The sequence below is a fragment of the Hordeum vulgare genome, chromosome 2H (genome assembly GCF_904849725.1).
Source record: "Hordeum vulgare subsp. vulgare chromosome 2H, MorexV3_pseudomolecules_assembly, whole genome shotgun sequence".
Lineage (NCBI taxonomy): Eukaryota > Viridiplantae > Streptophyta > Magnoliopsida > Poales > Poaceae > Hordeum > Hordeum vulgare.
In genome coordinates, this window is record NC_058519.1 from 21,188,445 (window position 1) to 21,215,253 (window position 26,809).

General features: G+C 47.7%; 1 protein-coding gene across 1 annotated transcript in view; it reads right to left on the bottom strand.

Annotated features, from left to right (window-relative positions):
* LOC123424542 (probable cleavage and polyadenylation specificity factor subunit 1) overlaps positions 1 to 24,725 on the bottom strand; it is a 31,999-nt gene extending 7,274 nt beyond the window's left edge. Inside the window, exons 1-16 of the mRNA XM_045108171.1 lie at positions 24,227 to 24,725; positions 23,987 to 24,124; positions 23,161 to 23,314; positions 22,769 to 22,904; positions 21,034 to 21,179; positions 20,751 to 20,846; positions 20,602 to 20,654; positions 17,867 to 17,998; positions 17,710 to 17,761; positions 17,503 to 17,619; positions 7,074 to 7,214; positions 6,719 to 6,844; positions 5,904 to 5,981; positions 5,517 to 5,636; positions 1,320 to 1,414; positions 130 to 329 (exon numbers count right to left, since the gene is read on the bottom strand). Of these exons, the coding sequence (XP_044964106.1) occupies positions 130 to 329; positions 1,320 to 1,414; positions 5,517 to 5,636; positions 5,904 to 5,981; positions 6,719 to 6,844; positions 7,074 to 7,214; positions 17,503 to 17,619; positions 17,710 to 17,761; positions 17,867 to 17,998; positions 20,602 to 20,654; positions 20,751 to 20,846; positions 21,034 to 21,179; positions 22,769 to 22,904; positions 23,161 to 23,314; positions 23,987 to 24,124; positions 24,227 to 24,564 (2,122 nt within the window). The 5' untranslated portion in view covers positions 24,565 to 24,725. The remainder of the gene's footprint in view (positions 1 to 129; positions 330 to 1,319; positions 1,415 to 5,516; positions 5,637 to 5,903; positions 5,982 to 6,718; positions 6,845 to 7,073; positions 7,215 to 17,502; positions 17,620 to 17,709; positions 17,762 to 17,866; positions 17,999 to 20,601; positions 20,655 to 20,750; positions 20,847 to 21,033; positions 21,180 to 22,768; positions 22,905 to 23,160; positions 23,315 to 23,986; positions 24,125 to 24,226) is intronic.
* Positions 24,726 to 26,809: the final 2,084 nt, after the last annotated feature.

The following is a 26,809-nucleotide window of genomic DNA, read 5'->3' on the forward strand; positions in this document are numbered from 1 at the left end:
CTCACACTACTGACAAATTTGGCCTATTTTACTATTGGTTAACTTAAACTTCAAAGCTTGACTGAATTTTATATATAAGGCCACAGCAAGAAAGCATAACTGAAAAATGGACTAGTGGATATACTATACCTCCTACAAGAAGTTGAACAGTTCCATCAACCATCTTCAGAAGAACGTATGGATCTGCAATGGAAGCAGATGCCACTCCAAGAGGCTCAGAACTTGACGATGAAGATTCTGAAGAATGCGCAGTAAAGTTTAGCTCTTGTGTCATGAAAGAACCATCAAGCACACGAGCACCCGTGGCGTATACCTGTATGACACGCCGCCTGCAAAGATTCAAACAAAACCAGAATGATAAAGGCTACTAATTATTAATGTCAAACTGTCACGGACATAACTCAATATTAAATTATAAAAAACTTCATTTATGATTCTAGAAAGATTTAAAATACTACTCCCTCCGTTCCAAAATATAAGACCTTTGAGAGATTTCACTAAGATTACATACGAATGTATATAGACATATTTTAAAGTTTAGATTCACTTATTTTGGCCCACAAAAAAAAAGATTCACTCATTTTGCTCCGTATGTAATCCATAGTGGAACCTTTAAAAGGTCTTACATTTAGGAACGGAGGGAGTAAAATGTAAGATCAACTCCAGCTGATCCCCTATCCTATTATTCCAAAATGTATGCCTTAAGATTAACCAAAAGTTTATACCTTTTCAAACCTAAGTTTATATTATATGTTGGTGATGCTCTAGTTCCCTAAGTGTGGGAATATCGAATAACATGCTTAAGTTTTTGGACAGCAGATGTGCATTAATCTCAACAGGGCTGGGTTGCCACACAAAAACTGTGCTACACCAACACATGACTGAAGATATGAAACGTATAAAGTAAGATAAATAATATTAACTTCACAAGTTAACAATTGTACATGTTTTGAGATTGCGGAGAAAAAAATCATGGAAGAGCATGGAAGCACTCCCCTTGATTTTCTACTTTCTCATTTGATTCATCGAGTAAATGCAATGATAAACTAGACAACCTCAGAGTTGAGTTTGAGCTGGTTTTACTGGACCATGCAGACCAGGTAACCAATCACCATCAACATGTTTTGGATCTGTGCTGACCTGGTGGGCTCATGCAGTCTTGGGCAGCCAAACAGCCCAAGATATATTGGTTGTGTCCATTACTATAAGACCACCAAGGTTTTTAACATGAATGTGTTATGATGTATGAATTCCACAACGGATGGTGCCAAGTCAGTATAAGTAATTGGACAGATTAAAAATATTAAGGAGCAGCATACCTTCCGAACAAGTTACCAGCAGCAATGGTTGCCCCTTGAACATAATAATCAACTGTTTCAGTAACTTCTCCTAGATCATCACCTGTCTCAAGTACCTTCCATAACATAATAATGTCATACAGTCAGTAATCACTTCCATCAGAAGAAATTAAAGAGGATCAAGCACAAAGACACAAAGGCAATAAACCGAATACATATGTCAAAGGCAAAACGATTTAACACCGAAGAAAAAACTTGCAAAATTCGAATTTTGAAACAATCCCATAATACTGCACAAGAAAAAGAAAAGGTCTACTTGCCCCTGGAGTTTGGGGACAGCATAAGAGCATCTCTCCTTACCCTAAGATTCCTTGATTCCCAAAAACCTGTCGTTTTGGGCTTCAATTCGATCTACCTTGAAGCCGACAAGAACAACCGGAACTTGTGTTAGAGTAATCCTTGCAGCAGTCGGTCAATGAGTCAAGTCTTTTCCTTAGGTAGTAAGCTAGTGAGTCAAGTCTGTGTCTTAGCCTACTCTTAGGTACAAGTCTGTGGGTCAAGTCAAGATGCCTTAGGCTGTAAGAAAGCCACTGAGGTGGTTCTGTACTAGTTACTTTCAGCTATAAGTAAGGAGTGAAGCCTCACCAGCTGCATCCATCGCAGCCCAGAAACTAAGTCCCAAACAGAACATGTGCTAGTTGCTACTAACAATGGGCATCAGAGCTGGTTAAGGTGAGGATCCTGAGAGATGTCAGCTTCAGGTCAGGGTGCTGCCTTCAGTCCAGCTCCCCAGCAGCGGCTCCATTCCCCTTGCTCAATGAGAAATCCACGCAACATCTTGGAGATATACTCTCCAGCAGAGTCAGCACGAAACACACGAATAGGCGTAGAGAACTAAGTGTGAACCATGGCAGCAAAACGCTTATAAATAGATAAGACCTCGCTATCAGAAGACATGAAATAGATCCACGTGTGTCGAGAGAAATCATCTATAATGATAATATAGTAGCAATGGCCTCCCTTCGAGGCCAAGGGAGCTGGATCCCAAACATCAGAGTGAACAAGGTCAAAAGGACGCTGAGACACAGTCTCGCTATGAGGATAAGGTAACTGAACCTATCTACACACCGCCAGAAATGGATCCAAGAAGACCACATCGAACTAAGGATGAGAGACGAGAGCCACATAAATGACGTAGGCGATGATGCCACTGCTGAAAAGAGTTGGTAGACAAGGCAACAGAGGTGGACAGGCTAGCGGCGGTGGTAGCAGATGGAAGGTGAAGCCAGTCAAGCTCCCAGAGACCCTGAGAGTCATGACGCCGGGGGCCAACACCAAGAAGGGCACCAGTGTGACGGTCCAGAACGAAACATGAGTCGAAGTCGAGAATGACTTAGAACCAGAGTCAACAACCTGACCACCAGAAATGAGTTGCATGGTAAGCCGAGAAACATGAGCAACATCGGGAACATGAAAAGATGAAGTGCTAAGAGTGCCTCGACCAGTAACCGGGAGAGAGGTACCATCAACAGTAAAAACATGAACAGGAGACGCGAGAGGTCGAGTAGATGACAGAGTGGATGAATCATGAGTCATATGAAAAGATGCTCCAGTACCAAGAATCCATGGAGATGTGCCTGCTTGTGTAGAAGGTGGTCTCACAATGCCAGAAGAGTCTGTAGCAGAACCAACAGAACCTGTCGATGAAGAACCGGAATATGGAGCTGGCAGACATCGAAATCGCCCAATCCCCTGCTCGGTCAAGGGCGCAACTGAAGATGTCGATGTAGATGCACCCGACAATAGAGTCAGAGGCAATCGACAGGGCGCGAAGTCGCGCAATCTCCTCGGTGAAGTATACAGCTGAAGTAGGCGGCATAGTGGCACCAGGAGAGAAGCGACCACCACCACCTATGGAAGCCACCAAATATAGCGATGTAGCATGACCAGTATCATCGGCAAAGGCCGGTAGAGAAGACGAGGCCATGTGCAGACAAGCACCAAGCGCTAAGGAAAGACGCGTGGACGAAGCGCAGTCGATGGAGTCATATGCACCAATACAACCGGTGAAAGTGGCGAGAGGTGTCGGGGAAGAGCGACATTCACCGATGAAAGTCGCAAGAGGAGTTGGTGTAGAGAGACAATCATCATATGTGGAGCTCGCGGGAGGAGCAGCAGAAGAGCTACCAGCACAGCCTGCGGAAGACACCGAAGGGGACGACGTTACAAACGAACGAGCATCAATCGTCGAGAAACGCCCCATATGCGAGACAGGAGCAGTGAAGAAAACACTGTCAGGAGTCACCGGGAAGCAAGGGACTGCAACGTAGCCCGATAGTGTAGATATTTTTTTTTTCCTCTCTTTTTTACCAAAGAAACTCAGTCGACCAGGAGCAAGCCTTCGATCTGGTAGAAGCATCTGCTCGTGCGGGCAGGGCGGGCAGGATCGTGAGCAAAGAAGCAGGACGGGCGGGGCGGCTTGTGCGGGCGGGGTGGACCTCCTTGGTAGCGTATTGGAAAGGAGACGGAGTCGACGTCCTGGGCAACAGCAGCCGACGGCGGAGAGCGCAAGGATTTGGGATTCGGTGAAACGACATAGGACGGAACCCACCCCGGGGTAGCCTTCTCCAGGCAGGCAGACGCGGCGGCAGCTGACGAAGAGGCGGACGTACGGAGGCGGAGCAGAATCCGTGAGGCCGTGAGCGTTGGCTGGCGGTGGTGTAGCAATTGCAGGAGGACCGGGCACGCGGCCGAGATTGCTCGGGCGGGTCCAACACAAGCAGATCGTGTCGGGCGGCAACTTCCAGGCGGTGCAGACGAACAGCTTCCAAGACGAATGGGAGACGAATCAGGGAGGGCACCCGAGAGCAACACCGGCGGGAAGAAAAGCAGCGGCTGCGGTGGAGGGAGATTGGATCGAGAGCATGAGTTGCGCGTGTGAGAAAAACCTAAAGCTCTAATACCATGTTAGGAATATGCAACTTGTATTCCCTTAGGGCCAATGGCCAATATATATATACATGTGCAGGTGGTAAATATGCAGGAAACCCCTCATACAACGGGGGAAATATACAGGCTAGAATATAACTCTAACAAGGGACACGCTGAGGACTCGGGAGGCCCAGACACGCTCGGCCTGATATGAACCCTAATTTTTCAGGCTGCTCAGCCGTGAACGCCTTAAAGAGGCTCGACCTCGAACCTGCTCAGCCTGATATGAACCCTAATTTTTCAGGCTGCTCAGCCGCGAACGCCTTAAAGAGGCTCGACCTCGAACCTGCTCCAGGCTCCAACTAACATGCCGCCGTCGTATCCATGCTTCTTAGGCTGTATCACCGTGTCCGTATGTCCATATCCGTGCTTCTTAGGTTACTAGTAACCCAATGTTGTTACTACAAACATTATTTGTAATGTGGATTAACCCTGTACATATGTTGCATATTTACTACTGTACTTGCTAGGATAAATCATGCTACTGATTGATTGATGGTTTTATCTCCAGGCTGGGGTGAAGGAAAATGGTTGTTGGCTGTGCAGTTCTCACTGGATCAGTAGCATCAACGTTGTGTTTAAGATGTATTTTCCGTACAAATATTGTTGTTGATGTTGGATGAATCCAGAAATTAGATAGATTCAGAAAGACAGTCGTTCATGTTCAGAGAAGGAGATGCAATTGTGAATTTGTGCACTGTGCATGTTGCAGTTGTTCAAGAAGATGGATTAGAGCGATTGTATGAAGATGTGTATGCAAAGAAAACAAAGGTTCTTGTATTATAAATAATATGTGAAAATTATGTGTGTATGTATATATTATTGAAGGCAAAACACTAGCAATTTTGTATTATGAAAATTTGGTCCTTTTGCATTAGTGGATAATTTGATTAACCATGTCCATTTGCCACATCGACCTGAACCCACATATCATCAATAAGCTTTTTATCTCCCCTCCACATCGCTTTGGCAACTTCAAAAATACGTCTCCTTCCGTTTTCGCTCCGATCTTGTCTGCTTTTTGTCAAGCTGTTGGTCCTATTTTAAAACTAGGCCTGGTGTGCCCTATAGCCATGATTTTTTACAAGGATTTTGGGTCTTTTCAATGTCATAATAGTTATGGGGGTGGTTAGCTTCCACGCAAAATACTATGTCTAAAAAAATCATAAGCATTAAACTTCAGTATACAGCTCCAAGGGAAATCAACAAAAATCAAATTTCTGTTACCATGGTCCGGTTCTCTAGACTTATTATCAGATATGCATGATATTCATCGTCTTCAGTGGTATGTGCACGGGAACTCTTATAGTACACTGTCCAAATACCTCTGCAACTTGGTAATTCCACCTACACAAGTAAATAACAAATGTAAGTCAAGATAAAGTAGGTAACATGAAATTTCCATGTAAGAAAAAATGATGAACACCAGTGCGACAAAAATCTTGACTAAACAACACTGAAAGGCAGCTGATTAAAGACCAAATATGTTGGTCAAGTTCTTCAAAAGGCATTGGTGGAATATTTGGGGTTTGAGCTGAACACTGACATACAGCTCACTACTCAAGCTATTCTTCCTATTATGTAACTGGGATGAAAAGGGGGGAGAAAATGCACCTCTGTAATTAAATCAGGGCGAATAGATTGTTGTAGGACAGAAAGTGCTCCATTCTTTCCATGACCAGAACAGCACACCTGAAATATAGAGCTAATACTGTCACAAAGAATGTCTAAAATGGAGAACAAAAAATGCATCTCGGTAATTAAATAACAAATAGATTGTTGAACTTCCTTTCACTGATTCACTGAAGCAAGAGAGATATTGGTGATAAGGTGGTAAACTGGTAACAGAATGTAAATCTTTAAGGTCACATATGAGGAGCCAACGATAAAGACACATTCGTGCCGGATGTGTGATTTCAATAGAATATATTGAGGGACTTCGGAGAAAGCAACATACACGGTAAGGACACAAAAACAACTATTTTGATGATACAACGTTTCTCATTTATGTGCCCATTTTTTTCCCTTACACTCTGACAGGGTTCAATCTACTCATTCTGGTAGGAGTCCTGGAAGCCCACAGGGAAAACCATTAACAGCCCTTCTGACATAAACTCCAACAATGTGCTCTCTTGATTTATTTACCTTTCTTATTTTTTCGATTTGTTTCCCTGGCCCAATCGTGTGAGATCGTAAATTTGAAATAGAAACTAACCCTCCTAGCAGGCTAGTACTAGTTCCATAAATCACCAGGATCTCCGATTACCGGCAAGTTACAAGCAGGACTAGGAACCTGAATACAATAGATAATACCCATTCTCCAAATCAACAATGAATTGTGTACACATTCAACAAAAAAAGCTAGTACAGCTGGAATAAAATGGACCTAATTATAGTCAAAGACGGAGGTGAAGTCTCATGCAACTGACCAACTCATAATTGCTTTGCTTTGCATTTCCTGTTGCATTGGCATCTGCATTGACTCTTAAACCATATGAAAAATCTTTCAGAGGGCCAACATTGATCAACTTATCTCTCACGACATATGAGATTTTCTGTAAGTGAAACAAATTAGTGGGAAGAAAGAAGCAATGAGTAAGCAATTACCAAATTATGCACAGGAAATTCATGTTTAGTATATTTTAAGCAAACCGTAAATTGAAGTGATAAGAGGTAACTAACAAGTTGCGGTAAAAAGGATCATATACACAAGAACATGATTCTATCACTAGAGTTGCATATAAACAAATAACAACCATGCAACTGGATGTAACATTTTCAGACCTGTGCTGACTCTATACTGTTTGGCAGCATGTTATTCTGAAAAGAAAGTTCCTCAACACTGGTCACATCCTGTAAAACGTCAGAAGGCACCCTCTTCAGGCGCTTCGAAAAAGGCACGTCGCCTTCAATATCACCAGACCGCTGCACAAGTAGATCACCACATATCACCAGTCAACGATTCAAGGAACAGTATTTGCTTACTTCATTTTACAAGAGCTTAGTATTAGCGTGGCCGACAAATTCACATATATCAGTGCAACTTCGACTATAAATGTTATAGTAATACTAGTAAACCTATAAAGTACAATATTGATTAATAAACACATATTGGTAAACATATATAAATAAAGTGTGGAAAGCTTAAGGTAGATGTAACATTTCCATGTTTACTCCGTAGGTCATTTCCATCAAAGAAACATATGACCACCAATGATTAAGATCCCATTCTAAATATAGCAGACAAGTAACACATTCAGTCAAGTCCTGCAGAATTTATGCATAGGATTCATTTTGAGTGAGATGCCGTATTGGTTGGAATATTTGGTGCTTTCACATATCCAAGGAAGACAAGCTGGTGAAGACCATTGATGGGGTTATAGTCCTAGGGTAGGGTCATAGGCCTGCCCCGAAGGTCCTACCCAAGGACTACCCCTCATAAGGGACAAGGCCCTTAGTCAGCTCCGACTGAACTAAGGAGTTCCCATCATCCAGTCGGTACCGATCCTCGATCATCCAGTCGGAGACTAGCATTCGGAGTACATCAAACTAACCGACTGGATTCCACTCTGTACGTCGTAACCCCCCTGGAAGGAAACGGTCATACGTTTCCATGTGCCTTTATTAGCATTTAAGACGTACGTTACCTGTAATGTACTCATTTAATCGCCACTACTCCACCCCTGTACACCGGACCGTTGTGGAGGGCAGCGCACTCTATATAAGACACCCTCCCCCACTGGTGCGGGGGTTAGCAATTCACTGTATTCTATATTCCACTCGACAACAAGCTCCCTGAGCACTGAGACGTAGGGCTATTACCTCCACCGCAGAGGGGCCTGAACTCATACAACCTCGCCGTAGCTAAGGCTCTCTCATCCTTTCGTACCCTACACATCTACTGTCAGGCTTATACCCACGACAGTTGGCGCCCACCGTGGGGCAGGCGTCTAAGCGACTTCCGGCGAGTTTGCGACTACAACATTTTGTCATGTCTTTCGGTGGAGATTCGAGCACGGGTCACGAGATCCTCTTCGGCGCTCTCTCCTTCATCGTCGGCGATTCGGCATGGCTTCGGGACGCTCCTCTCGACATCGAGGCGCTTCCCCGCTGCGGGGCTACGCACTTCCGTGCCGGCGCCCGCGGCATTCTTCTTCTCCAGCAGTCGGCTCCGGTACAGATCTACACCGCCGTTACGCGCCGCAACAAGCGGTCCCGCCGTCCGCGGCTCCAGCGTTGGGTGCAACACGCCCAGGCGCGCCAGAACGCATCTTCACAAGTGGCGGTCCTAGAGTCGGTTGTGGTTGCCCCACCGTCCCAGCGCTCGGACTCGGTTCCGACTGAGTTTCCTTCCGAGTACGCGGGTCGCGGGCCTGAAGCAGAAGTACACATGGCCAACTCCCATGAAGATCCCCGTCAAGCTGGCCGGAACGAGCACGAGATCGGCAAAACGTCCGGCGCGCGTCGTCCGCCTCGCCGTTCCGCCAACCGGCACACTCGGCGAAGCAACGTGGAGTTGTTCCGCACACCCATCCTCAACTTAGCTGCGGCTGCCAAGATAGCCGATTCCCTTCAGCCGACTGATTCAGAGGCTGGCAGGGGGATCGAGCAAATCCGCGCCTGTTGCACACGGCACAGCAGCAAAATTCGGCGGTCTCCAGTCGCACAACAGGATCCACAATAGTTCTGTTCATGCGAATACGCATCGGCCAGTTCATAGCCCTGGTTCTCATCAGCAACACGGAGGAGGCAGCCGTTCCATGTATCAAGAAGATCGTCGCCGTTCACGCACCCCTCCGCGGGGCGGGCCCTACCGGCCCCGACATCATGATGATCGGCGTTCAGTCGGTGACACTTTCGACCCCAGTCCCGACGCGAGAGGGCATATCGCCCAGCGACGGGTCGACAGGGGCCGAGCCCACCGCGATGGTTACGATATTGACCATCCTACTGGAAGCAGGACCATCGTCTCTGGTCCCGAGTGTTTCAGTCGAGCCATCCGTTCAGCTGACATCCCTCCCAACTTCCGATTGGCGACGGGAATCAGCAAATTTACCGGAGAGTCCAAGCCAGAAACGTGGCTGGATGATTACCGAGTGGCAGTCCAGATCGGAGGAGGAGACTACCATGTCGCCATGAAGCACCTCCCTCTGATGCTCGACGGTTCGGCGCGAGCATGGCTGAACCAGTTGGCTCCCTCAAGCATCTACAGCTGGGCAGACCTGGCCCGAGTGTTCATCAGGACCTTCGAAGAGACGTGCAAGCGCCCTGCTGGCCTCGTGAAGCTCCAGCATTGCGTCCAGAAGCAGAATGAGCCCCTGCGTGATTTCATTCAGCGTTGGACAACCCTCTACCACACGGTGGAGAACGTCACAGAGCATCAGGCAGTCTGCGCTTTCAAGGCAGGCGTGCGGTACAGGGATCTGTACCTGAAGTTCGGCCGAACAGGTGACATCTCCATGAGCAAGATGATGGAGATAGCGGCTCGCTATGCAAATGGCGAAGAAGAGAACCGCATCCGAAGCGGCAAGCACAAAACAGTGGTCGATGAAGATGGGAGTAACACTCGGAAGCAGAAGCAGAAAGCTCCGACCACTCCGCAGGCAGAAGCTGCGGCTGTAACCAATGCCAAGTTCAAGGGCAAAGGGAAGGATCAGTTCACCCCCAAGAAGAAGCAGTTCAACAACCCCATCCTGGACCAGCCATGTCCGATTCATACGAAGATGGATGAAGAGGGCAACCTCATATACCCGAAGCATACCACTCGACAGTGTCGCCTCCTGATCCAGGGGTTCGGCAAAGGGCAACCGAGTGAAAAGGACAATGAACAGAATGAGGAGGATAAGGAGGATCCGTTCCCCCAAGTCCATGCAACACTGATGATTTTTGCTGACGTTGAGAGCAAGAGTCAACTGAAGCTGGTGAACAAAGAGGTGAACATGGCCACCCCTACCAACCCCAAGTTCCTCAAATGGTCTCAGACTGCGATCACCTTTGACCAGTCGGATCATCCGGCACACGTACCTACCCCAGGGAGACAAGCTCTGGTCGTCGATCCGGTGGTGGAAGGAGTCCGACTGCGCAAAGTCCTCATGGACGGTGGCAGTGGCTTGAACATCATGTACGCCGACACTCTCAAGGGATTGGGCATTCCGATGTCCAAATTCAGCGAGAGCAGCATGCAGTTCCATGGAGTCGTCCCTGGACGGAAGGCCAAGTCACTCGGACAGATCGCGTTGGACGTCATTTTCGGCTCCGACAAGAACTTCCGCAAGGAAAAGCTGACGTTCGAAGTAGTGGACTTTCAGAGCGCTTACCACGCAATTCTGGGTCGCCCGGCGTATGCGCGTTTCATGGCCCGGTCATGTTACGTATACCTGAAGCTGAAAATGCCAGGCCCGAAAGGTGTGATCACCATCACAGGCAATCGACAGCGGGCCGAAGAGTGTTTGCAGCAGGGATCAAGAATCGCCGACCAGCAGATGGCCGTCCTCGAGCTTGACGAGTACAAGAAAACAGTCGACCCCGCTGATTTGATGCGCGCGAAGAAGCCAGCTTCGGAGTCTGCATTCCAGTCGACGGGTGAGACAAAGAAGGTCAGCATCCACCCGACGGACGACACTGCTGCCCCGACGAACATCTCCACCACCCTCGATCCTAAATAGGAAGCCAAGCTCACCCAATTCCTCCGTGAGAACTGGAACATCTTCGCATGGAAGCCCTCTGACATGCCAGGTGTACCCAGGGAGTTGGCTGAGCACCGACTGCATGTGGATCCCACCTCTCGGCCCGTCCGAGAACGCCTGCGTCGGTCCGCCGCGCACAAAAGGAAGGCAATCGGAGAGAAAGTGGCCAAGCTTTTGGCAGCCAACTTCATTCGCGAGGTACACCACTCCGAGTGGCTCGCCAATGTTGTGATGGTGCCCAAGAAAGACAAGTCGCTCCGAATGTGCGTCGACTTCCAGCATCTCAATAAGGTCTGCCCGAAAGACCATTTTCCGCTCCCACGCATCGATCAAATTGTCGATTCGACTGCGGGTTGCGAGCGTTTGTCATTTCTTGATGCCTATTCGGGCTATCATCAGATCCGTCTGTATGGCCCCGATGAATTAAAAACAGCCTTCATCACCCCATTCGGGTGCTTTTGCTACACCACTATGCCATTCGGTTTGAAGAATGCAGGAGCTACCTTCATGCGCATGATCCAAAAATGCCTCCTCGACCAGATCGGTCGGAATGTGGAGGCGTATATGGATGATATCGTAGTCAAGTCACACAAAGGTTCCGACCTGCTGACTGACTTGGCAGAAACATTCGCCAACCTTCGTAGGTACGATATCAAGCTCAACCCCGCCAAGTGTTCATTCGGCGTTCCCAGCGGAAAGTTACTCGGTTTCTTCGTTTCCGAACGAGGGATCGATGTCAACCCCGAAAAGATCGGGACCATCGTCCGAATGGAGAGGCCGGTCAGAATACACGATGTTCAACGGCTCACAGGTTGCCTAGCGGCTTTGAGCAGGTTTATCAGTCAACTCGGCGAGAAAGCACTTCCTCTGTATCGACTCATGAAGAAATCAGATACTTTCGAGTGGACAGATGAAGCCCAAGTCGCATTCGACGACCTCAAAGTCCTACTTTCCACCTAGCCGGTTCTTACTGCTCCGCTCAGTAAAGAGCCCTTCTTCTGTATATCGCGGCTACAAATCAAGTCGTCAGCACTGTTCTTACAGACGAACGAGAAGAAGAAGGCAAAGCATACAAAGTTCAGCTGCCAGTGTATTACGTCTCCGAAGTCCTGACTCATTCCAAGCAGAGGTATCCCCACTATCAAAAACTTATGTACGGGATTTACATGACTGCGAAGAAGGTGGCCCATTATTTCCAAGACCACTCGGTGTCTGTCGTTTCTGATTCTCCGTTGTCGGAAATCCTCTACAATCGAGACGCATCAGGCCGAGTGGCGAAGTGGGCAATGGAGATGTTGTACTGCGATATCAAGTTCGAGGCCAAGAAAGCTATTAAGTCTCAAGCTCTGGCTGACTTCATAGCAGAATGGGTAGAACAACAGCAACCGACCCACATCTACTCGGCTCATTGGACAATGTTCTTCGATGGGTCTAAGATGTTGAATGGCTCCGGCGCTGGCGTTGTGATCATATCGCCAAAGGGCGACAAACTCAAGTATGTGCTGCAAATACAATTTGATTCCTCCAACAACGAGGCAGAGTATGAAGCTCTCCTCTATGGATTGCGTCTGGCCATCTCACTCGGCGTCCGTCGCCTGATGGTCTACGGCGATTCGGATTTGGTGGTCAATCAAGTGATGAAGGAGTGGGACGTCAGGAACCTCACCATGACTACATACTGCAATGCGGTGAGGAAGCTCGAGAAAAAGTTTGAAGGTTTGGAACTCCATCACGTTCCGCGACTGAAAAACCAAGCAGTTGATGAGTTGGCAAAACTCGGATCCACTCGGAGACCAGTCCCGAGTGACGTCTGCCTCGAGCACCTCCACCTTCCCTCAGTTAAAGAAGATCCCTTCACAGAAGAACTAGTACAACCAAAGAGCTCCACAGATCCGACTGAAGTCGAAGTCCCTGCTGTGGTTGATTTGATCATGTAAGTTCTTGCTATCATCCCCGAGTGGACTGTGCCATTCATTGCATACATCCTGAGGCAAGAATTATCAGAAGACGAAGTCCAAGCCAGACAGATCGTCCGCAGGTCAAAGTCCTTCACTGTCATTGATGGCCAGTTGTACAAGGAAAGCATTTCAGACGTCCTTCAACGATGCGTCTCCCCTGAGGAGGTACAGTCGATCCTGGAAGAAATTCACTCGGAAGCCTGTGGTCATCATGCCTCTTCAAGAGCAATTGTCGCCAAAGCATTCAGAGCTGGCTTCTTCTGGTTGCAGGCGAACGAAATGGCTAAAGATATGGTCGATCGATGTGAAGGCTGTCAGTTCTACTCCAACAAGTCTCACAAGCCAACATCTGCGTTGAAGACAATCCCTCTTGTTTGGCCGTTCGCGGTATGGGGTTTAGATACAGTCGGTCCATTCAGGACAGGCCAAGGGGATACACACATCTGTTGGTGGCAGTCGACAAGTTCACAAAGTGGATCGAAGCTAAGCCCATCAAGAAGCTCGACGCTCTAACGGCTATCAAGTTTGTCAGGGACATCATCTCCAGATTCGGAGTGCCTCACGACATAATCACTGACAACGGAACAAACTTTGACTCGGACAGATTCAAAGGTTTCTGTACAGGCCAGGGTATCCGAGTGGATTTTGCATCTGTGGCGCATCCCCAAACAAACGGGCAAGCAGAGCGGGCGAATGGACTTATTCTGCAAGGTTTGAAGCCTCGACTCCTACGAGAGGTGGGACATGCTGCTGGTGCATGGGTCACCGAGCTACCTTCGGTGCTTTGGGTCTCTGCACAACCCCAAATAGATCTACAGGGCGATCACCGTTCTTCCTCGTTTACGAAGCAGAAGCAGTCCTTCCGAGTGACTTGCTCCACAATGCTCCACGAGTCGAACTCTTCTCCGAAGCTGAAGCAGAACAGGCAAGGCAAGACGGAGTGGACCTTCTAGAGGAGGAGCGCGAGATGGCACTGACTCGCTCAACCATTTATCAACAAGATCTGCGGCGTTTTCACGCGCGACACGTCAGGAGTCGTACGTTCCAAGCAGGCGACCTGGTGCTCCGAGTGGATCAGCAAAGACCTCACAAGTTGGCTCCTGTCTGGGAAGGACCCTTCATCATCTCCAAGGTGCTGAACAACGAAACATACAGACTCTACAACGTCGACAAGTAGACAGACGAGCCGCGAGCATGGAACGGGGATCTCCTGAAGCGCTTCTACACGTGACCGTCGACTGAAGCAATGTAAAAAACAAGTATTGGTGAAATAATATAAAGCAGATTGAGTTTTTGCAGATTCAAAGTTCTTCCGCGGTCGCAGACTCCGGTCTCAACCGAAAGACATAACAAAACGATGTAGTCGCAAACTCGCCGGAAGTCGCTTAGACGCCTGCCCCACGGTGGGCGCCAACTGTCGTGGGTATAAGCCTGACAGTAGATGTGTAGGGTACGAAAGGATGGGAGAGCCTTAGCTACGGCGAGGTTGTATGAGTTCTGGCCCCTCTGCGGTGGAGGTAATAGCCCAACGTCTCAGTGCTCAGGGAGCTTGTTGTCGAGTGGAATATAGAATACAGTGAATTGCTAACCCCCGCACCAGTGGGGGAGGGTGGCTTATATAGAGTGCGCTGCCCTCCACAACAGTCCGGTGTACAGGGGTGGAGTAGTGGCGATTAAATGAGTACGTTAAAGATAACGTACGTCTTAAATGCTAATAAAGGCACATGAAAACGTATGACCGTTTCCCTCCAGGGGGGTTACGACGTACAGAGTGGAATCCAGTCGGTTAGTTTGATATACTCCGAATGCTAGTCTCTGACTGGATGATCGGGGATCGGTACCGACTGGATGATGGGAACTCCTTAGTTCAGTCGGAGCTGACTAAGGGCCTTGTCCCTTATGAGGGGTAGTCCTTGGGTAGGACCTTCGGGGCAGGCCTATGACCCTACCCTAGGACTATAACCCCATCATTAGTCCCCGAATGGATTGGGGTTGGAACGACGAAGCGATGCTTGAAGTTCGGATCCGACTGGTAAGGATGTGGCTTTGGCGTTTTTTGCCCGGATCCATTTTACCTTTTCTGACCAACGATCCGAGTGGAAGTATTCGTGAAACGAACTGTCGGTAACCGAGTGCTTCCATGGTATCTTCTGACGTGACCAGTCAACTGACAGCGGCGGATTTTCCGGGATCCTCAAATTTCAGTTACTGCGCGCTCAGCGGGGATGACGACATCGCGCTCGAGTAGCGCCTGACGCCTCGATTCCCGCGCCTTCATCTTCTCCACTGATATCGCCGCGGTCGGTCGATGGATAAGATTTCGGGGCCACTTGCCAGTGGCCCAGTCAGAACCTTACTTAAATCCCAACAGCGAGGGTTTTTCGTTATGCTCGCCAGACATCTCGCCTTTGCTCCGCTTCCTTCGCCGTCCTCTGCGCACCCCAAGCTTCTTCCTTCTCCATCTCCCTCGCGAATCCGCAGCTCCTGTCATGACAAAGGGGCAGACCAGCAAGCTAGAGGCGCGGAAGAAGAGGGGGAAGGCGGCGGCTCCTGCGCGGAAGCAACGAACGCTTCCGGCGGGGTGGATCCAGGGGGACTTCCTCCCCTCCACGGTGACGGAGGAGGACCTGCTGGAGCTGGTGGAGCACGGGATGATCGCGCACAAATCATGGAGGTTGCCAGCGGAGGGCGAAACCGAGCCGACGCCCCAGGAGGGGGAGCGCGTCCTGCTGCTCAGCCACGTGCATCGAGGTTTCTCCCTGCCCCCGCACCCTTTCTTCAAAGGCATAATGAACCACTTTGGGGCGCAGCTCCACCACTTTCCCCCGAATGCCATTGTCCATCTCTCTGCTTTCGTAGTCTTGTGCGAGTGCTTCATCGGTTGTCCCCCCATTGGGGGCTTTTCAAACATATCTTCTCTGCTAGGTCCCAAACTATCAAACGACTTAATCAGTCGGATGATAAGACTCACCTTCTTCAGCTCTGTGGGGGTTTAGGCTTCCAAAAGAAAAGCAAAAGTAGTTATCCCGCTCTTCAGCTGAGTGAATCGGTTAGGAACTGGCAGTCGACATGGTTCTACTGCCAGGACGTCGCTTGCCCGAATGCCACGACAGGGCTACCTCCTTTTAGCTTAGATCGACCAGCTCCGCCTAAGCAGCTCGCGCTCACGAAGGCAGAGAAGATCCGTATCCAGCCCCTGGTCGACGCACTCCTAGATGTCGTCAGAAAGGGAGTCACCGGCATAGATTTGCTGGAGGTTTTCCTCGGCCGGCGCATCCAACCACTGCAAGTCCGAGACCACGCCATGTGGCATTACACGGGACCCGAAGACTCCACTCGGACCAACGTCGAGTGCGTGACTGGGGAGACAGTGGCGTCGTGGGTGCTCCAGATCACAGGCGCCTGCGAGAACCCCAGAGGGTCCCGACGAGTGAAGGCTTTCCGCGCGGACAACCCTCCTCCGAACGAGGTAAGTACAACTTGTCGAGTGCACATAACTGTCTTAGATTTATCGCTGTCTTGAATCACCGTCTGACGTCTGATGTCACCGACTGTATTTTATGCAGAAGTGGACCAACTGATTCTCTCCCGTCTTGAACGGGAACCCGGCCGAGGAGGAGGAGGGTAGCCAGGAGGGTAGTGTGGAAAGCGTCGAGTACGTCTCCGACAGTGGAGAGACGGAGGAGGAATCTGGTGAAGAGGAGGAGGAAGATGAAGAGCAGAACTCGCCACCCCCGAGTGGGTAAGCTTGATCCACACCGAGCCAACTATCTTTGTGTGAACTTTGAATTTGAATCGAATCTTTTGCTCTTCTTTTGCCAAAGAGTTGCTGAGACGATTTTGGCTCGTGTTTTTGTTTGGCGTTTCTTGGTGAAGCCAAAGGCAAACATGCGGAGCATGTCAGTTGTCTTGACATCTACATGAGCCTCACTAAGGGTCTGTAGAATCTCCGAGTGGATCTGTATGATCACCGAGTGGATCGGTAGGATCACCGAGTGGATCTGTAGGACACACTCGAAGGTCAAAGAGTACTTGGGCGATACGGGATCGCAGCTAAGTTGTCGAGTGCGACTATCAGGTCGCACTCAGGGCGAGTTGTTACTCATGTAGTTGTCAGTTGTTTTGAGTAATTGTTTTGAGTAATTACATGAGCCTCAATGAGGTTCTGCTACTCATGTAATTGTCAGTTGTTTTGACATCCACATGAGCCTCAATGAGGTTCTGTTGAGTCCCTGAGTGTATCTGTAGGATACAGTCAAAGACATCTGAGTACTTAAGCGCCTCGTTATCGCGGCTAAGTCTTCGAGTGCGACTGTGAAGCCATACTCGGAGTAAGGCTCTGCCCATCCTTTCGTACCCTACACATCTACTGTCAGGCTTATACCCACGACAACCATGCTTCTGGACTTTTCCGGTTTAACCAGTGGACTACTTGGGTCAGCAACTATGCTTAAACCATTCGATGGCAAGCCATTTCTAAAACAAATACGTAGATCATCTATAGTACATGCAAAAGGTACTTTCTGCAGAATGCCACATTGAGAAATGTATCTCAAAAGTCAAAAATACCTCGTCTATTAGATCTGGTAAGACAGATGTCGCCACACCACAGGAAAATTGCACAAGAAGGCTGTCTCCCAAACGACTACCAAGGAAGAAGAATGAACTTCCAATAGTCGTAGCACCCTGCGCACAGATGGATCAATAACATATGAGGAGTTGGTAATATTAAATACGAGAAGGTATATAAGCACAAGAAGTGTATGAGCAACCAACCGAACTGATGACAGATGCTTTTGACTTCATAAGATCTAATCTTCGCACAGTTCTGCGAAAGAAAAGGAAGCAGATAATGATCAACTCTATCACGCCTACAAAAGCTAGAACAGCTGCACAACAATAGGACAGATAATGATCCATAGAGTTAGCATACCTGCCATCATAAACTACTGTAAGTAACAGCATTTCTCCGGTCTTTGTCGAGAACATTACAATATCATTGGATAACCATGTCGCTTTGGCTGCATCAAGCTCCACATGGAAATTTATTTTAGGAATTTCTGGACTGCAAAGAAAAGGAAAAGGTTGCCAGCTTTGACATATACTGGAGGGGAAGAAACTAAGATATATCAATATATGGTAGAAACTTAGGTGTTGGTCTAACATGCACTGTACATGCAAGTATATGCTCATAGGTAGAACCGCCATTTCTCGATTTAAGAAGATATGGTTCGATGTTAATAATTATTAGTACCATATTTCACAGCAAATATCCAGCTGGGCATATTCAGGATTAAGCTAGGTTCAGTATTTCATCTGTTATCTTCAAAAGCATTTCTCCGGTTTTGACAACAGTGGCACAAGTCACAATGTGAAAGAGATATTCAATTGCGGAGAATTTCGTTTAGTAAATTGTGCCTATTAAACACTGGTTGACCCGAATAAAAGGTGGAGGTAGAGGTGCAGGTACAAAATAATCAACAAATGCAAGTGTCCAACAGTTCCGCATGGGAGCATACACAAACATTCTTTTCACAAAATATGGTTGGACAGGTATATCAGACAACACAAGAGTTAAAATATCTATTCTTCGCAAATAATCTAAATTATATAGCTCAAAATTTACATGTTTCTCTCTGTGCTTAATTCATAATCCATACACCATTAGTCTTAATTTTTCCGTGCTTCAACATTGGTTTGAATAGGATGATAACGACGTTTGTTAGCCAAGCAGGGATCCTATTCTTAGGGGCCAGCCAAGTCAGTATTCGCTATAAGGGCATGCTTGGCCTAGAAGGACTAGAATCCCTACATGACTGAACTATAACATATCCTAATCTTGCTATTTAAATCAATCTCTTGCCTCGCTAAATGTCTTCCAACTAATAGAATTATATTTTTATCTCCAAAAAAGTACAAGATGCTATCATGTTCCTGCATTGTATGCACTAAATATACCATGCACAAGTAGCTAACTAGCTACAGAGTTGTTCATAGTTCATACCTATGGTAGGACCGCAGGTGAGTACCTGGCACACTAGCACATATGCTGGCTTGAGTGGTGCAAAACTAAAGTTGACGTACAATTTTTTTTCTAATGCGTCGATTGTTGAATGGTATACATTCATACATAGTGTTTATGTGTTTTGTGTGGCATGTTCATGTTAGGCTTTTTATTAGACCTGCAAGTTGGCATAACCTTGACAGTTGCATGCTGAATGACACGAGATGTAGATCCCATTTGTCACATCGTTTACATAAGCTTCGAGCACTTAAGCACATGAGCATCATGAGATAGGTTTTACAAGTTTGAACATATTTGTTAGTGACATAAGCACCATGAAAGTTATGCACACGTGAAATCAACCACCAATCAAGTTATTATAAATTCACTTTACATTCACCCAGTTCACATCTTTCAATTACACTATTGCAGATCATGTATTCAGGTGGACTCGGTCTGTTGACTGTTGGACTGCATAACACCATGAGCATTAATGACTTGTAGGTTGCAAGAGAACCATTAAATTACATGATGAATCCAAGTTGAAAGATGATGATATGGAGCTTGAAAACATCAGCAGCTACAAGTCTACAAGTACGAACACAAAGTTTCTGGGAGATGCTTACGAATACAGTTGGTTGGTGACAATATAATTACTTGAGTAAAGATTATTTAAACATTTTCCAAACGGGTACTGTTCATGTAGTGGTGTGCATGTAACTGTACTAGGTGCTCGAAATCTATAGATATCTTAGAGGCTAGATAATCTCTAGCAGACCCCTTAAAACACGAAACTGCAAACGCGGTTTTCAGTTTGCGGAACCCATTTTAAGGGTCGGTTCGAGCTGCGGCCGAACAGACCCCTTAAACTAAAACTGTAAATCAAATTTTCGCTTATATTTTTTTCCCACATCTTCTTCTTCCTCTCGTCTGTGTCCATGGTCAACTAAATTCGCTCCTAAAAACCGGCGAAGAACGCGCGAAGCGGCCAAATACAGAGCCGCCGACGTCCAGGACGGCTCGCACGAAGCGACCGCCGCGGTAGCTGGCTAGCTCCGGTCGTCGAATCCATCCAGGAGCTAGCTAGCTCCCCCGTAGCCGAATCCATCCACGAGCTAGCTAGCTAGCTCCGGTTGTCAATCCATCCAAGAGCGAGCTAGCGAGCTAGCTCTTCGGCTGCCAATCCATCCACGAGCTAGCTAGCTCCGGTTGCCAATCCATCCACGAGCGACGGCCGGGGACGGACGGGACGCCGGCCGTGGACGGGCAGGGCGACATCCGGGACGGCGCACGACGGAAGTTTCCATGGCAGTTGGGCTCCCGCCAACTGCTTTCTCTTGATACAGGGCACCGTAGAAGCGGACGTGAAAACTGTGTTTTTGCAGATCGGGAGGAGCTTTTTACCGTGCCCCGCAAAAATATTTACGGGTCCGACGCGTTTGCGGGGTCTGATCGGGCAACTTTTTTCGCGCGGACCCGTATTTTGGCAGCTATTTTACGGGTCGGGGCAGTATACGGGATCTGCTAGAGATGCTCTTAGGATAATCAACCAGAACGAAGACATTACATTTCATTAATGAGATAAAAGAGAATGGACAGGCAAAAGCTATGGAAGTCGTCAGAAATGAAGGATTTATAGTCTTAACCTATATCACAGATAGTACCTGCCATCTGGCTGTGATGAAAAATTGTTGAGGGCAAGGGAACAAGAAGTGGACTGCAACAACAAAGAAATTCACAATTCAACGACTCAAGATCAACAAATGAAAGATAATGTAAGCCTGTCCACCATGTGTATTTAGAGGGACCAAACCTGACTGTGATAGTGGATAGAATTTGCACAGACGACAAGAACACCGCTAATAGGTGGAGGCACAGAAAGAATTTGGTATGCATCATGCGGTAGGTTCTGGAAGCAAAAAAACACTTTGTGATTATATTTTCAAATTTGTACATTGGAGCCAAATGGAAGGCAGATGATGTGCGGAAGACAGAAAACACCTTGGTATATTACAACATTTCTTAATGAAAGATAGATTTGGAAGATACAGAAGACAGGGAAATGTCAAAGCTGACAATCAATGTCATATACTTACAGCAGCAGACCATATCACTGGGTGTTGCTTCAGTGTCATGCTTATACTAAATGCTGATATCATACATGTATGGTGCTTTGATGAGATACGCCCAGCCCATGTAGGCTCTCGCTCATGTAATATGACCAATACAGGCTCGATATAACCTGAAGATATCATGGAAGAAAATGGCATGAGTGTGCTGTTTCACATTTGGATAGTTGTTAAACTAGTGGTAAACATATAAATGAAATGAACTAGCACCATTATCAATTTCTACTAAGATACCGTTTTGGATCACGCAAACAGAATATCATCTCTGGAATATCACAGGAATGTGGAGTTACAGACACAGGACGATGGCAAAAAAGAAGGGACATTGGATGCTTCACATGCAACATGCAATACGAATGCATATGATTTATGGAGTAATCTTATAGAGAAATTCTACAATGATCCTCCAAAAATCCTGTTAAAATTTCTGCAAGATATAAACTTACTGTACATTTTTTAAGCCCTAGTAGTATTTGAAACATTTATGACTTCTTATGCATTTGGTGTCCTTCAAAGTTATGTAGAACACTGGAGATAACACATGCTGATGTGCTACACTGTGGACTTCTTACCAACAGTTATGGTGTACTTAATATGCTAGATCTTTCAATGGTTTGTTGTGTATCAAGTACCAAGCACACAACAGCTGTAAACACCATAGGGTGGATGGCCAGCGGAGTCGCTTGGTTGGAAAATAGATTAGATCATAGACGACAGAGACAAACTTGGAGGGATGATCGACTTATCTCAAGCAAGCCATCTCCAAATAAAGATAACAGACCTCTTATATAACAGGAAACTAATATTCAAATCATAAAGATACAAGTAATTGCTCGATATGGGTGTAGCTGCTACCATACACGCTGTTCTTGCCGTGTGCAGCCGGCCTGGCGTAGGTTTGACAAGGCCAACATCCTCCTAACCCTCCACCCATGACAGGTTTGACAAGGTGTGCAACATTTCCTACCTTCTATGCTGGTATGCAAGCAGGTTGAAGAAGATATATATTTTTAGTACTCATTGTGTAAGTAAATACAAAGGGTGGGCCTGGCATAGTGGTACTGTGGTAGAGCCTCTCCACTTGTGGCCTGGAGGTCCTGGGTTCAAATCAGACTCCTTGCAGAATTTATGCAAGGGTAAGGCTGTCTAGAAATTGTCAGCCTCCTTGCAGAATTTATGCAAGGGTAAGGCTGTCTAGAAATTGCCTTCGCCCAGACCCCACCTTGTGTGGGAGCTATCAGCACTGGGTACGCCCTTTTTTATTGTGTAAGTAGATACCCGGGCTGTACTAGGATACAAAAACAAAGTTTCATGCTGCATACTTATTTGCTCAAAGATCTATCCCACTAATAAGCTGTAGAGCACACAACTCTACAAGGACAGTTAAACTGCGAAATGCATCAACAAGCACTAAGATATGATGATTAAAAGGAATAGTTAAAACTTAGAAGACTGGCCAACATTCATGACAGGAGCCTCACAATAATAGAGATAAGCATGATGCCAGTGTGAACTGTCGAACACATACTTGAAAGTGATCTAGGAGAAGTTCCAAGAGGCTAATAGAAGATGTCCCTAAGAACTATGCCCTAGTGCCATACTTATGCATCGAAGCTCAACAGAGTTCAGAAAAGCATGGAATTTTATGTTGAAGGTGTAAGATATGCAACAATTCCATATGCAGAAAGAGATCTTATCTCACCATGTACAAATGTAAAATCCTTGACATGATTTGTATCTAAAGCTCGTAAGTCAATCAGATATGATGACTCGACACGAACAGCACTAGAGCTCAGTGCACGCGTGGGTTCATCTTCTCCCACTAAGCTCTGTCCAACCTAATATTGTATAAAAAAAAGTTACCAATCGATATGGAGCATAGGAAAACTGCAGAACAATAATGTATTGGCGATTGAACTGGCCTGGAAAAGGGAATCATGGTACACAGAACTGAAATTTCAAATAACAAATTCAGATCTATACACAAATTATTGAAAATATTGAAACCAGCTGCTAAGGAAACAAGAGACAGAAAAAACACCAAATAATTTACATTTTCACTTGTTAAAAATATGTGATGCAATGAAATATAACCTGGGCGGCTTTCAGAATGGCTATCTGTAGTCCATAAATAAGTGCAGCGCCACATCTGCCTAGCGGGTCAGCTTTTATGACAGGACCCCAGGCAAATGATTCCCTGCCTCTTTTTAGATGCTGCCATTCTGGGCCCTCAAAGCAATGCATTGAGCTGAAATATTAAGAAGAAAAAGGTTGATAAAATAGCATGTCCATTCATAGCAAGTGTGAGACACCAAACTAGATTCAGTAAATAGAGAAATGCAGGTCCTCTTTCAATTGCAGGATTCTGAAAACATATGATTGTGTTGGCATGCCGCCTTGAATCCCATGTAACTGACAGGTTGTTTGGTTGCACCATAGGAAAAATACAGGAGTTGTTTCAGTAGAGGAAAATTTCGTATTGAATGCAATCTTACAAATCAAATAACCAACATATGAGAAACTCCTAAGAATCAAAGAAGCGCTGCTTATCTCAGATTTATCGGCATCGAAATGAGGGGTAAAAAAAATGAATGGCATGGCCCTAATTGTACTGCTATCTACATGTAGGAGTGGGACAAACAAAAGGGACAGTACTGCTGTAGTTCAAGCATCAGCCTCTTGATCATGTATAAGGCCGTGATACATTCTAACTAGGTACTGAAGATATGTTATTCTCCGAATAATTGACAAAAATTGTGTTTGCTTCCCTTGTGATTGGAAAGTTCTCCTTGTGCCAAAATTACAATGTACTGCATTCTTAAGCTACATGTCTCTGTGCAACTGTGACAAGAGGAGAAAACCACATTCACAATAATCAAATGTTTAACGGTCATATGAATGAGCAAGCAAGTGGGCATACCTTGTCCGCAGTCCATGGATGGCGTCATCGAATTCCAGGCAAGTAATTTTAGCGTCTCTGAAAGCAAGTGCAATTGAGTCTCGCCTGTTCTCCGCCCCATCCGACAGCACGGCCATCGACTCGACGTTCCCATGGAGCCTGAATGTCACCCAAGAGGGTTATATTCAACTGAAACCACCACGCATCCAGTTCCTGAACACAGACCGGCAGATAAAAATGCAGAGACGGTCGGGTGGGTACCTGTAATGGCACACGAGCTCGAGGCGGGCCCCGAGGATCCCGTCGAACGCGGAGGCAGAGGCGCCCCCGTCCTCGGCGGGCGGCGCCGCCTCGGCCCTGACGGCGTACACCTCCAGCACGTTGGCGGCCGCCACGACGAGGTTGGGGGTGGGGCCGAGGCGCCGGGGCCGCCTCGCCGCGGCCGAGGAGTCGGCGTCGCTCTCGGCCCCCGAGGACGCCGGCCCCTCCGCGGGCGCGGAGAAGGAGGCGGCGTCGGAGGGGCAGTGGGTGATGAAGCCGGCGGCGCAGTGCTCGATGCCCGTCGGCCAGTGCATCATCTTGTACGCCGCGTAGCTCATCTTGGCGGCGGCGGGGGAGCGCTAGGGCGGCTGCCCCGTCGGTTGGCTAGGGTTTTGGAGCGGGGTTTCGGATGTTCAGTTCAGGGGAAGAGGCGCCGCGGAGACGACGGCTCGAGATTTGGCAAAAGCCCTAGGCCCTAGCCCCCCTGTTTGGGACGTCAGGCAGGGGTAGACGGAAACGGCGATGCTCTGTTCCCGTCCTACCACTCCACTACTCAGGGCGTGTTTGGTTGGGTGGCTCGCACCTCGCTTGCATCCGAGATGCAAAATGGCCCATGTTTGATTGGCTGCATGGTCTTCTCAGCCTGGCCCAGTCGATGCAAAAAGAGGCCTCCCAGCCAGGCTGAGGGAAACGCAGGATCGGAGCGTTTCTTTCATGCAGGCTCGTTCTTGCCTTTTGCCTGCACCCGCGATGCAGCCCACCACTCCGCCTCGTCGTTGCGGGTCTACGCGCCGCCATGCCAGCCCCTTCCCCACCACCGGCGCCACCCCTCTCCCCCACCGCAACGCCCCCTCCCTGCGGCGAGCCCCACGGCCAGAGCCAGCTCGCGGCCACCCCCTCCCTCCCTGCGGCGAGCCTCCCGCCTCAGCCAGCCCGCGGCCACCCTCCTTCCCCAACACCGACGCCACCCCTCTCCCCCACCGTGGCGCCCCTCCCCGCGGCGAGCCGCCTCGTCCTCCTGGATCTGTCCTCAAATTCGCCGCCGCTGCTTCCTTGTGGTCTATCGACGTCACAGCTCTGAAGGAGGGCCGCCGCATGCAGGTTCGTCGGTTGCCTAGGCTGCATCGGTCCTCGGATTCGCTGCCCCCTCCGTTGAGATCCAGGAGCCGGAGGGGATCTGGACATATCTCATACACACTCAGATACAAACAACCAAACAATATCTATGCTCAGCCTACCCCAAAGAATACATGCCACCAAACACACATCTAAACTTATGTTTGCATCAACTCAGCCAGGCCAACCTCGGCCAGGATCCCGGGTATGATGCAGGCTGGAGTTGCGCGAGCAACCAAACACGCCCTAAACTACTCTAAGGGCCTGTTTGCAACTACTCTACTCCAGAAAATTCAGCTCCGCTTTAAAAAAACATAAGCCAAACGGGATAGCTTCACGATATACAGCTTCACAGAAAAACTAGAATCTGGGGTTCAGCTTCCTGTTTTTTATGAAGCTTTCTAGGAGGTGCTCCACAAAATTATAGAAGCTGGAGTTAGAGCGAAATTACCCACCGCTGCCATCCGTAAGTGGATACCCCTTCGTTTCTTCCTTCTCATCCAATCAAATAGATCTTTTCCACCAAATTTTTCATTCGTGAAGCTGAAGCTGGATAAAAGACAAACATTCTCTTTAAAAGAGCAACAGCTTCTATATCAAACTGTTCCATAATGGATTTAGTGGAACGGAGCTGTTTTTGATGGAGCAGAGCGGTCCCAAACAAAGCCTAAAGACTACTCGCAAAAACGTTGAACTCCTGCCACTCCACCTAACACCCATAGATGAAGCTCGTGAAAAATATGATCAATCGTAGCATACACATCGCAAATCGCACCTGACTGGAATACCCTAGCGTTCCTTTGCTTCCATAACGTCCGGCAAATCAACATGACGAAAGAATCGAAGCCCTTCTTGTCCGCTCTGCTCATCTGTTTGTGCCTGCTCATCCACCACTGCTGCAGCCTTTCTTGCTGCACAGGAATCAGTTTCGGATTGATGCCAACTTTGGAGAAGCATCGGAACCAAACCTGTCTCGCGAACACACTGGATCATGAGGTGATCAACCGTGTCTTCCTCCTGTTCACAAAAATAACAAGGAGAGGCTGTCTCTTGCAATCCATGTCTGAGTCTCATATCAGATGTCCAAAGGGGATATTGGACAGCCAGCCACATAAAGATCTTGCAGGCTAGAGGGGCGTCGTTCTTCCAAATGGCAGCTGCTGATGGAAATTTGATTCCTCCAATACAAAACATCTGGTAGGCACAAGCGGCGGTATAGACACCCGAGGCATGCCAAGCCCAAATGGCCTTGTCTCCCCTTCATGGCGTACTATCAAACTGCATAAGGACCTCCCAAATGTGAATAAACTGTGCTAGCTCATCCGTCGATAGATTCCCAGGAATGTCATTGGTCCATTCATGTTGATACAACCCCTCACTAGCCAGCCTTGTGTTGATCGTCCTAGTCTTCACCTTAGCTACCAGTCCAGGAGCAATCTCAGCAATCGTGTTTTCATGCACCCATTT